The following is an 11,310-nucleotide window of genomic DNA, read 5'->3' as shown; positions in this document are numbered from 1 at the left end:
TTCTTTTTGTATTTGCAGTTGTTTGCTTGATGGCTATATAAATGCAAGCAGTGCACTCGCAATCTTTTGTCTTTCTAAAAGCTGGGTTACTTTTATTACGACTGCTGTGGTGGCACACATAGTATTTTCTAAGAGAATAAGAAAAGCATAATTTAGTAACAAATTATTCAAATATATATAGAAAAATTATAGCACAGTTAAAGAACACGTACCTGCAAATAAGCTTTCTTGTCTCAGCTGGACGAGATCTTCGTGTAATCCACGATGTGCATGTATTAATGCTGAATGTGTCAATCCAAGCTTGGATGTCAGCGTATGATTTGATGGAAGAGCGGATTTCCATCATTTTACCATCATTTTTGGTGATGATATTTGAGAATTTGTTTTTAAGATCCGCTTCAGCGATAGAAAGAAACGTCGCATCCATAGCTAACTTGTTGAATGTTTCGTGATACCGAAAACAAAACAAAAACATAAGCACGCAGCTGTTCGGCGATTTGCGAGACCGCTCCCTTAACGCCAATAGAAATTTTCGCCAACCCCTTTACAATCTACGGTATGTTTTGTCAATACGCATACCGGGCAAATATATACCGGGCAATGGCACTTAACTAGACCCGATACTCTAAACACTGATGTTTCTTCTAATCTATCGTAAGTATTAAAATATCGAATAAATGTAATTATATCCACGAATAAATTAATATCAAATCGGATATAATAAATATTTCGGACATCCACCAAAGCGACTATGTGATTATCAACATTCTTCGGTGAAAGTCAACAACCACCGATTTCGGTCATTCACAGTGACATGCACATCATTTACATAATAAACTCATCAGGACGTTTATTTCATACTTTGCCTAAATGGCATCCGGCATTATATACAATGCCTATGCATTATATATAATGCCTAGGGAAAGTATGTAATACTTCTCATACTTCATACTTTTCTCAGAAACGTCAGGCATTATATATAATGCTGGCGTTTCATACTTTGCCGGTAACATATATTTTTTATTTATTAACATTATTTATTTATTTACCAATTCAAACTTAGTATTGCTAGCAAAAAAATTATTTTTTATTTAAATTTAAATCAATCAATCAAATTAAATTGATTTCAATAATTCAATTTATTTCAATTTCTTATTTCAATTTATAGAAACATTATATTATTTAATGTTATAGAAATTGAGCTTGAAATCTTTTAATCAATTTATGAAAAAATAAACTTAAGTCTTGCTTTTATTAAAACAATAAAGCTAATTCCTCGAAATGAGGAAAATAACATTTTATCTCCTTGGCCTTTTTTGTTAAGAAAACTAATGCCATGTTTGTGTTAAAAGTATGATATTTTTTTCAATAAAGATAACAAATAAAATTATTTAAAGCAATGTTTTTAGCTGCGTTAATGTCCATTTAGTTACTTTTCACGGTAATTCGAAAATGGACATAAGAATATCTAAGATTAATTCATGAAGAACTAGAAGAAGCATTTAAGTGGGTGACTTTCTTCGAACATTTTAACAGGTGTATTTTTGTCAAGTTGAAATATTCTAATCAACTTAAGACTCGTATTTTTGTTTTAAGCCTTTAAGGAAACCACACCCTAGAAATTCTGTACTACGCCCAAGACTGGATCAAAAATGCTAACTAATAACATCATCTTAAATTGATCTCGAAATATATTCCGATATTTAATGATATTATTTCAGTGAAATGTTATTTTTGGAAAAAACTAATGGTTGGCGTATTTCTCGTGTTTCAGTTTTTTTCATAGCTTCAGCGGCCTTCTGCCAACAAAAAACTGTAATGATAATTTTATCCCAAATTATTACAAGAATTGCTAAATCCCATTTCGGCAAACATAAATAGAATTTGTTCAGTACGCAATTTTAGCAAATTGATTGCTGCGTTTTGTTAATTAAGTTTTTGTGGAGTTTAGATTAGGATGGAAAACGATGTAGTTTTAAAAATGGCGGCGAAAAGGAACCAAAAACTGCTAAATTTGACAGAGCTGCAATTTTTTTGAAAAACAAACAAACTAAATGGGGTTCATACTTTCGTTTTTTTTAGAGAAAAATGCGGTGTAATATTTATGCCATAAAATTCTTAGTTTTGTACAAAGACTTAATTGGTAAATATTAAAAATAAGAATATTTATTATATAGATTTAGTCGGACTATTTTTTCAGTTTTAAGAACATGGTTTAACGTGAAAAAAATTCCGTTTTTACTCTAAGTGTTTTTTTTAATTTTTGTTTTTATTTTTTTTTTATTTTTTATTCGAATGAAATGCTACTCTTACTAAGTTTGATTATAATTTTTGTTTTGAAAATTCAATAGCTACGAAAATTAAAATAGAGAATTCAAAGTTTTTAAATTTCTTCAGAATTTTTTTTAAAAATAACATTTGCTTAATGTATGAAACTTTTAAAATTTATAATGTATCATCAAACACTTATAAATTATTTGCGTACACCAAGAAAATATATTTTTTCTATATTTTAAATGTTTGATAATTTGATCGAAATTAAATAATTATGAAATAAATGCATTAAAAATATACGGTAAGAATTATCTTTTCAATTTACGGTAAAAATGACCGGTAGTTTGGGTGCAGCATCCGTAAATTCCGTTTTACCACAAGATCCATTTACAACGTTAAATATTATACCTTATTTTTTTTCAGAAATATATATTTAATTCGAGGGTATCAGAGAATTAAATTATTATGAAATAAATGCACTATAAAGTATTTCAATTGAAAAAAACTATGTATAGTTCATCCAAAACTTTTAAAGTTGAGCACATGAGATTTAAAATATCGTCAGTTTTAACAGTAATAATTGAAATTCTTAATTTAATCATAATATGAGTTTATTACTACTTCATATTTTAACTAGAGTTTATTTCATAATCACAATAAAAAAAATCACAATTGTATACAAAAAGTTCCTTTTATTTTAGAAAAAAATGCTTTGCAAAAAATCCGGGATCGAATGACTCGAAAAGTACCAAAACTTCAGGTGTATTATCCTTAAGCACCACTTTACCTTCATAAACATTTTCACCGAAACTGTTTTACCGTAATTTTCAGAGTAATAATTATTAAATTGCTATAAAACGCTATATACGGTACATAATTGCTATGTACGGTGCATCAGATTTTGTATCTTGTAACATGTTACGACACATTGAGTGCCTGAACATTTTGCCGTAACTTGATCTGGGATTTTTTACAGTGTGTAATAAATATAGAATGTATAGTATAATAATATAAATATAGTATATATAATATAAATATAGTATATATTGTATATTATAGTATAAATATAGTTTAAAAATAAAAATATAACGTTAAACTCGAATTTTTATACGGTACATCAGATTTTGTATCTTGTAACATGTTACGACACATTGAGTGCTTGAACATTTTGGCGCAACTTGATCTGGGATTTTTTACAGTGTATAATAAATATAGTACGTATAGTATAATAATATAAATATAGTATATATAATATAAATATAGTATATATTGTATATTATAGTATAAATATAGTATAAATATAGTTTAAAAACTGAAATATAACGCTAAACTCGAATTTTTATAAAAGACAACATCGGATTTTAATTATTGTCATTATTAACAGTAAAAACTGGAGTTCCTTGTTAAATCATAAGGGAATTACTGATTACTGGAATTACTACTGGATACATACTGGAATTACTGATCATTACTGATTCATTCTTTAGCTCTAGTTTGTTTCATGAATTCCAGAAAAAAAATCGAATTGTTCAAAAGACTTACTTTTTTTTGGAAAAAAAAGAAACTTTCGCGATGAATATTTAAACTACTCGAAAAAATAAGAGAAGGATAATTTGCTTCATATTTTAATAAGAGGCTTTTGTTTCTGACAACTTTCTTGGGAGGTAAAGTTTTTTGACATTTCAAGAATTTGACGGCAGATCTTTAATTTCAGACGTTTAGTTTCGACAAAGTTTCCAAGGCAATATCTTCTTATAAGAGCTAATATCATCGATTTAAATTCTTATTTTTTTCTCCTATCACTTAAAAGAGAAAGAAAAAATGCCCATCCGAGATATATGACTTATTTTTTTATTTTTTGGAAGAAGTGGTTTTTAGAAGAGTGAATAGAAATGAAGCCAGCAATCGATTTTCTGATTTGAATTGTAGAAGAGTCGATAAAAATCTTCGATGACAAGGCAAATAAAAATTCTCATTTTGGTGAAATCCTATATTACCGGAGTTTTATGAAAATATAGATTTAATAAAATTCCTGGACTCATTTGACTGTAATACGAAATTAGATATTTTCCTGTTTTTATAGAGATAATTTATTTTTTTGTAGTTCGCGAATTACGAGAACTATTTACTAACAAAAATAGAAAAAACCTATTTTTCATATTTGATTTATTCCTAAGCAAAATGGACTACTCTTAATAACTTTTGATCTAATAATCGGATCTTCACTTTCTAGGATTCAATTTTAATCGTTAAATTGGATACTTTCAAATATGCAAACTAATTAGTGCATACGATGGCTTACGATATAATATGAGACACAAAACATACTTTCTTTAAATACACATACCTTTTATTGACAGGTTATGATTTTTCACCCCTAAACATAGGACGGTTGAAAAATGAGAAATATTGTCTCAGGCCAGGAGGGCGGTATAAATTTTGAACCCCTTTTGGCTATTTTTACTTTTTACGTATTCCGCTATATCTCAGAAAATTTTTAAACAAGTTGAAAATTTTTTGGCAACAATAACAAATTTCCTTTATCCAAAGATGACCATGCTAAAAAGCAATTTTTAGTAAATATTTATAATTTTATTTAATAAATTTGAATTTGAATTGAAGAAAAAATAGAATTGCAATATATGGCAAAATGCAATTTTTGACCGAATGCCAGGCCTCTCTCACCTCTATTTGACCAATATTAATGAGATTTCAATATTAATTTTCTAATATGCATGCGTATTTATCTAATCTTTCATAGCATTTATAAAAAAAAGAAGGCCTTAGCTTGCTTTGAAAAGTACTAAATATATGCTTACTTCAGTGGATTGTTTTATGTGAACAATTTGTTTTATAAATTATGCTTAATCTCTACCTCTCCAAATCCACTCCTCTTGTTTTCAAGCCTTTTCATGATTACTGAATTCAGATTTTCTAAGAATCAAGTAAAGGCAAGTTTCAACATTATTGATACCAACTATATTAGAAATAAAAGTTACTTATTTTTTAAAATTAAAAATTTTTAGATGATATACTAATTTCTGCATTTTCTGAATATTATATTTTTATATTTAACTTTTAATTTAAGAAATGGAGGTTTCGTGGGGGCATTAAAACCTTCTAAAGTTCATGTGAAAATGCAATAAAAACACAAAATCAAATACGAACTTTAGTTTTTAATTATTGTTTCCCTACTGTAAATCTCATGAACCTAACTCTTAATATCCATGAAGCTTCGCTGTCAGAAGTAAATTCTTTGAAAACTGTAGCTATTCCCGAGTTAGAATTCTTTATGTCATTATTTTTTGCAATCTTTTCCCCTAAGCAACAATTTTCAAAAAATCTCGAATTTTGAAGTTTGTGATGATACAGCGTTCTCCTTTGGGCATCAACGCATCGTACTTCGCAAATTCACGTTGTTTTCCTCATGCTGGATAAACAATAAAAAACTTTTCTGCACAATATTATTATTATTTTTACAATATTATAATATATATGCACAATATTATAATATTATTTTATTAATCCCATCGATGGCTGGTCGATATGAATTTCACACCCGGCTTACACCGACCACATTGCTGCCACAATATATCCTCAGTGGTAGACGGGTGACTGTTTAGCATCCCCTTTCAGTCAGGCTGACCTTGGGAGGGTTTCGCAATTTTCCTTCCATGCTGCGGATTAGTTCCATCAAAAACTTTTCCACGAAAGCTAGTTTCTCCTAAAGTTAGATCCAATACTCCTTTTGCTTTCCGGATTGGGCTCAAAATTACAAGGCTACGGAGTTGAACATTAATGATAAACGCATAATTGTGTCAGTTGTTTAAGGACAATTATAAAAGGACTAAATGTAAGACTAATGTAAGTTAGAAGTTTAAATGAAAAAAAAAATCCCGGTAAAGATCTGCAGAAGATATTGCAAGAGAATAAAGAGATAATGTATGAATAAAGATAACATTCCTTAATTATATTTTATAAAAGTATGCAATCAGAACTATCTTGATTTAGAGAATAAAACAAAATATTCTATATAATTGGCTACGAGAAAATTGGACTTGTGTTGGGAAATTCTCTCTTATCGCGCAAGTGGAGCAGAAGAATTAAAGGAAATGCCCAGTCGGTAATAAATGGGGTGCAAAATGGAAGAATTAGGGGCAAGAATAAACATACAATAAATCTCTTTCTTAGCAACTAACAAATTCCATCACTGTCTCTATCCATCAAATAACTGACTGAGAGTTGCGTTCAATATATCGGAGAAGAAATCCCTTTAGTGCTTTGATTTCTTTTGGAAAATATGTAGCAACCATGAAAGTATTTCTTCCTATTTTGCTATTGTTTGCTGTACACACTCAGGTTTTTCTTTATTCTACGAATTCTTTCAATTATTTTTCTGTATACTGGTTTATTTCATTTTTTTAAAACTTTTTGAAGCTTCTTTTTTTAAATTCATTGTGCTTGTTTCATATAATAGTGTTCATTGGAAGTTAATGTGATTTCACTTGTAATATTTCATTTGATTAAAAAATTTGGCGGTAAGCCTCAACTAAATATCTTTCGTTGATGAATATCCTGTAACAAGAGTAATTTTTCTTCTTGTTGTAACGTACTTGTAAATTTTTCTGCATATCAATGTTTTTCTCCTTCACTCTTTGTTTCAACTCTTAAAAATGATTTTTATTATAATACTGAAACGTCGTTTATGAGACATTATTTGTACTCTTTTCTGTAACATAGATATTAAATATTAATTGTTTCGTCACCGGTACCCTTTACTTAAACTTCCAAAAAGCAACTTAGCAATTAGGTTCCTAAGCACAAGAAAATCTTACGAAATCCTGTGGAGGCAGAAGAAGGGGGTAAGAAGGGGAAAGAAACTTAAATACTTATAAGAGGGGGGGGGAAATTATGTAAAAAGGGGAGAGAAACTTAAATGCTTATACGAGGGGGAAAATTATGTAAAAAGGGGACAGAAACTTTAATACTTATAAGAGGGGGAAGGTGAGAAAAGGGAAAAGAAACTCAACTGCTTATAAGAGTGGAGAAGGAGGACAAGAGAAGAAAGAAACTTAAATACTTATAAGAGAGGGAAGGGGTAAAAAGGAGCGAGAAACTTGTATACTTATAAAAGGGGGAGAATAGGGGAAAGAAACTTAAATACTTATAAGAGGAGAAAGGGATGAAAAGGGGAAAGAAACTTAAATACTTATAAGCGGGGGAAGGGGTAAAAAGGAGAAAGAATATTGAATAATCAAAAGAGGGGGGAAAGGGAGTGTAAAGGGGAAAAAAACTTAAATACTTATAAGAGGAGAAAGAGGAGAAAAGGGGAAAGAAACTTAAATGCTTATAAAAGTGGAGAAGGAGGTAAAGAGAAGATAGAAACTTAAATACTTATAAGCGGGGGAAGGGGTAAAAACGAGAAAGAAACTTGAGTACTCAAAAGAGGGGGAGGGGAAAGAAACCTAAATACTTATCATTAAACAAATAAAGTATCTTTTCCAGTGTATTCCTAATGCTTATATAGAAGTTATATAGATTTTATGCACAAAATGTACTCATTTTACACGTAAATACTTACGAATATGAAGGATATTATATTATTTTACGAAATTTTTTTTTCATTTTACTTTTTAGGAATAAAAAATGAATCTATAAAATAGTGACTTATTCTCTATAAATTTATATTTTAAAGCGACTGATGAATGCCAGGTGAATTTCAAGATTATTGTTTTACAATTAAAAGCATCTAAATATAATACATATATAATCTCATACACTGTTAGAATTTTCATTCTAAAATTTCGGCAAAATAAGCGGTAGCTGTCTGCTCATCCTATTAACCGTAAAGTTTACGATAAAGAAATTTTTTTTTAACTTCATGGTTTTTAAATCGTTTTCAACTCATATGGTTAAAAATCCACGAAAACAAAACTATATGGTTTTTTAATCCTTTATGACTAGCATGCTTTCAAAACTGTAAAAAAAAGTTATACTGGACATTGGAATTATGCTTTTTGTTAGGTAATCTGCATTGGAGTTAAGTTGTGGTTGGGTTGTATTTAATCAAATGAACTGTGGAGTGGATTAATTATTTTATCTGGTTCTTTCATCTATTCTAAGGACGGAAAATTTTAGACCTTTTTTGTGTTCAGCAATGTTAAGGTGCTGCCATCTATGCATGGATAAGAGTATCGGAGTCTAAAAGTACTAGGACGCAAATTGGGGAGTGCATGTCACTGGAAACTCTTCATGTGTTAAAGAGAATGGAGGAAATATTGTGGTGTCAACGCCGGGACTCGAACATCCGGTTTTTCGGTCATGACGTCGGCTATACCCAGCTACAAGGAACTAAGTGGCTTCAGTAGGTAGGCCTTGTTGGTGCGAAAAATTCTAGTCGCTAAACCGAACTAGATGTAAGTTAAAAATAAACGGTTTTTCTCACTGTATGGTAAAAAAACTATTAAATAAATTTTTATTCAATAATTTTTTTTCGAGAAATTTCTAAGAGTGTAACAAAAAATACTTGTAAGATCCTAAAACAAAATTCTGTTGACAAAATCTTGCTAAATGTTTTACAGGGTCTTGGCACTGAATCAAGTTAGGTATCTAATTCCTCATCACATTAAAATTTTTCGCTTAGTGAAGGCGGAGAATTCCTTCGGTAATAAATGCACATTGCAGCCTACTCCTTTTGCATTCACAATTTTTTTTTCAAGTAGTGCTGAAGTAGTTTGCAGTTAGTGTCAGGAGGTTTTCTTGACAATTTCTTTTGTTGTTGGAACAGTTAAAAAGTTACCATTTCAAATGCCTGGGTTTGGTTAAATTTTTGCCAAATTTAACTGTACTATTAGTGACTGAACTGAGATTAATGAATTTGTTCGTTACATTTTCAGATAGAAGATTTACTGATTGTGTATTTTTGTATTTGTTGTACATTGTATTTTTGTATTAGATTTAATGCATGGATCAATCACATTTCTAATCATTTCTTATGCTTAATTTAAAAATAATAATAGAATAAACGTGATCAAAACCTGATAAACCGATATTTTGATAACCGAGAATAAAAATCGTGTTTAACTGGCAGTTAAAATTTCGAATTATTTCGTAAAAACTTCTTGCGCCACCTCTCGGCTCTCACGTCGCATGAAAGGTGAACCTTGCATTCCTTTTCTTTCAGGATCATTACGGAAAACCTTGCATGTTAAATTCAATATCATTAGGTTTTCGCATATAATGCCATGTATTTTTCGGATATAAATTGCATTGCAAGCAAATACCTATTTCACTTAAGGCTTTATGTTGTATAGTAATCTGTTCTTTCTTATTGGAACAAATAAACCAAACGAATCAAAGATAAATCAGTCAGAAATAAATTGACCGCGAAATCAAGGAATTAGCTTCAAGAGCAAACACACAGGAAATCCGTTCTTTTACGCCCAACAAATTCTATCACTGTCTTTATCTATCAAATCACTGACTAAGACCATTGACTAAGGTCACTTTTTCAAACAAATGTTTCGAACCAATCTTGACTCCTATTCAAGTTTCGGTTTTGTAACCACAACATACATTTAAACCATTTGAATGTAGAACTTTTGCACTCAAATTTGAGAAAACAAAATTAAAAATAAAATGTATGGATTTTTAAAAAGAAGTTGTGAAAATTTATTTTGTAAAAATGAAGACTTTCTTTTTACCTTCATAACCTCCTTCATTTTTCACCGTTCTTAGGTTACAGAACTGAGTGCGTATTTGTACTGCAGTATACATAATAAGTAATAAAGATCGAAAAATACAGAGTAAATCATAACTACTACTGACTGTAATTATTTAGATTAATTATTTCTCAAACGTTTATCTTTACTTAAATGTACCTTATATGGGGAAATTGGGTTTATTTTCATAAAAATAAAACATTGTAATTTCTTTCTTTTTTATTTATTCCTTGTTTTTATTTTTATTTTTAATTTTTAAACTTTTTATATTTTTTTCATTAAAGAACTAAGTTGGAATGAGATTAATTAATATTCAATTTTCTTCTTAATTTTCAATATGATATTTAAACTAATTCAAAAGACAAAAAAGAATTCTAAATTGACAGGAATTGAAAACTTAAATATCCGTCATTAAAAAAAACATTAAAATTAATAGATATGTTTCATTACATTAATTTATGAAGTTCATAGTTTCTAAAATATGTAAATAATGAATAACAATGATGGCTAATATTTTTAAAAATGTTCAAAATATTTTTTATCTCTCCTGTAGCTCTACGAGTAAATTTGAAAGATAATTTGAAACAAATTAGAAATAATACTTGGTTAATTACATTTAATACTTTACTTTTACTTTGAAATTTAATCAGATAAAAATCAAATTTTCCAAGTAGCAAACTCTTAATTACAATTGTTAGCCACCATATATAGTTTATTTAACTAACTAATATAAATATATGTATTTTATTTACAGGAAGCAATTCTTTACGAGTAGCTATGCCTCCGGAGTGTCAACAAGCAGCTTTAACTGCCCTAACCGTCCACTAACTCTTTTCATTGGACTCTCTGTAATTACAATTATAAATATTTTATCCACCCAAAAAGCAAATACGGACTCTACCCTCCGAAAAACAAGAGCATATATGGACTTATTTGTGAGAGTGCGAAGTGTTTTTTTTTTTCTTCTTTTTTTTGAAAAGTGCAGTGGAAACTTGTTGGAAGTCTAGATTTTAACAAACTGTGTACATAATGGCATATGATTGTGAATTTAGTAAAATGTTGTTAATAAACGTGTCTTTATCTGTTTTCAATAGCCTATTACAGTTCCGGTGAAAAAATAAGTCTATGTAATTTTAAATTATTTTTGATGGCATGTTAGCATGAATCAAATTTAATTCGGTTATATATCACACACAGAGATAAAAATTCTGCGCTGCATATGAAGAACATTTTTGGTAAGCGCAATCATAATTCTGGTTAATAAAAGTAAAACATACGACATTTAAGCAACTCGTTTGGCAATTTTTCCGTTCAT

General features: G+C 29.2%; 1 protein-coding gene across 1 annotated transcript in view; it reads left to right on the top strand.

Moving 5' to 3' along the window:
* The window catches only part of LOC107455980 (cell adhesion molecule Dscam1-like), a 428,665-nt gene extending 417,585 nt beyond the window's left edge, over positions 1–11,080 (top strand). The window contains exon 27 of the mRNA XM_071184630.1: positions 10,749–11,080. Coding sequence (XP_071040731.1) covers positions 10,749–10,823 — 75 coding nt within the window. The 3' untranslated portion in view covers positions 10,824–11,080. The remainder of the gene's footprint in view (positions 1–10,748) is intronic.
* The last annotated feature ends 230 nt before the right edge of the window (positions 11,081–11,310 follow it).

This window comes from Parasteatoda tepidariorum, chromosome 8 (genome assembly GCF_043381705.1).
Source record: "Parasteatoda tepidariorum isolate YZ-2023 chromosome 8, CAS_Ptep_4.0, whole genome shotgun sequence".
NCBI classification, from domain to species: domain Eukaryota; kingdom Metazoa; phylum Arthropoda; class Arachnida; order Araneae; family Theridiidae; genus Parasteatoda; species Parasteatoda tepidariorum.
Note: the sequence above shows the minus strand (reverse complement) of the source record. Positions and strands in the feature narration are given on the sequence as shown.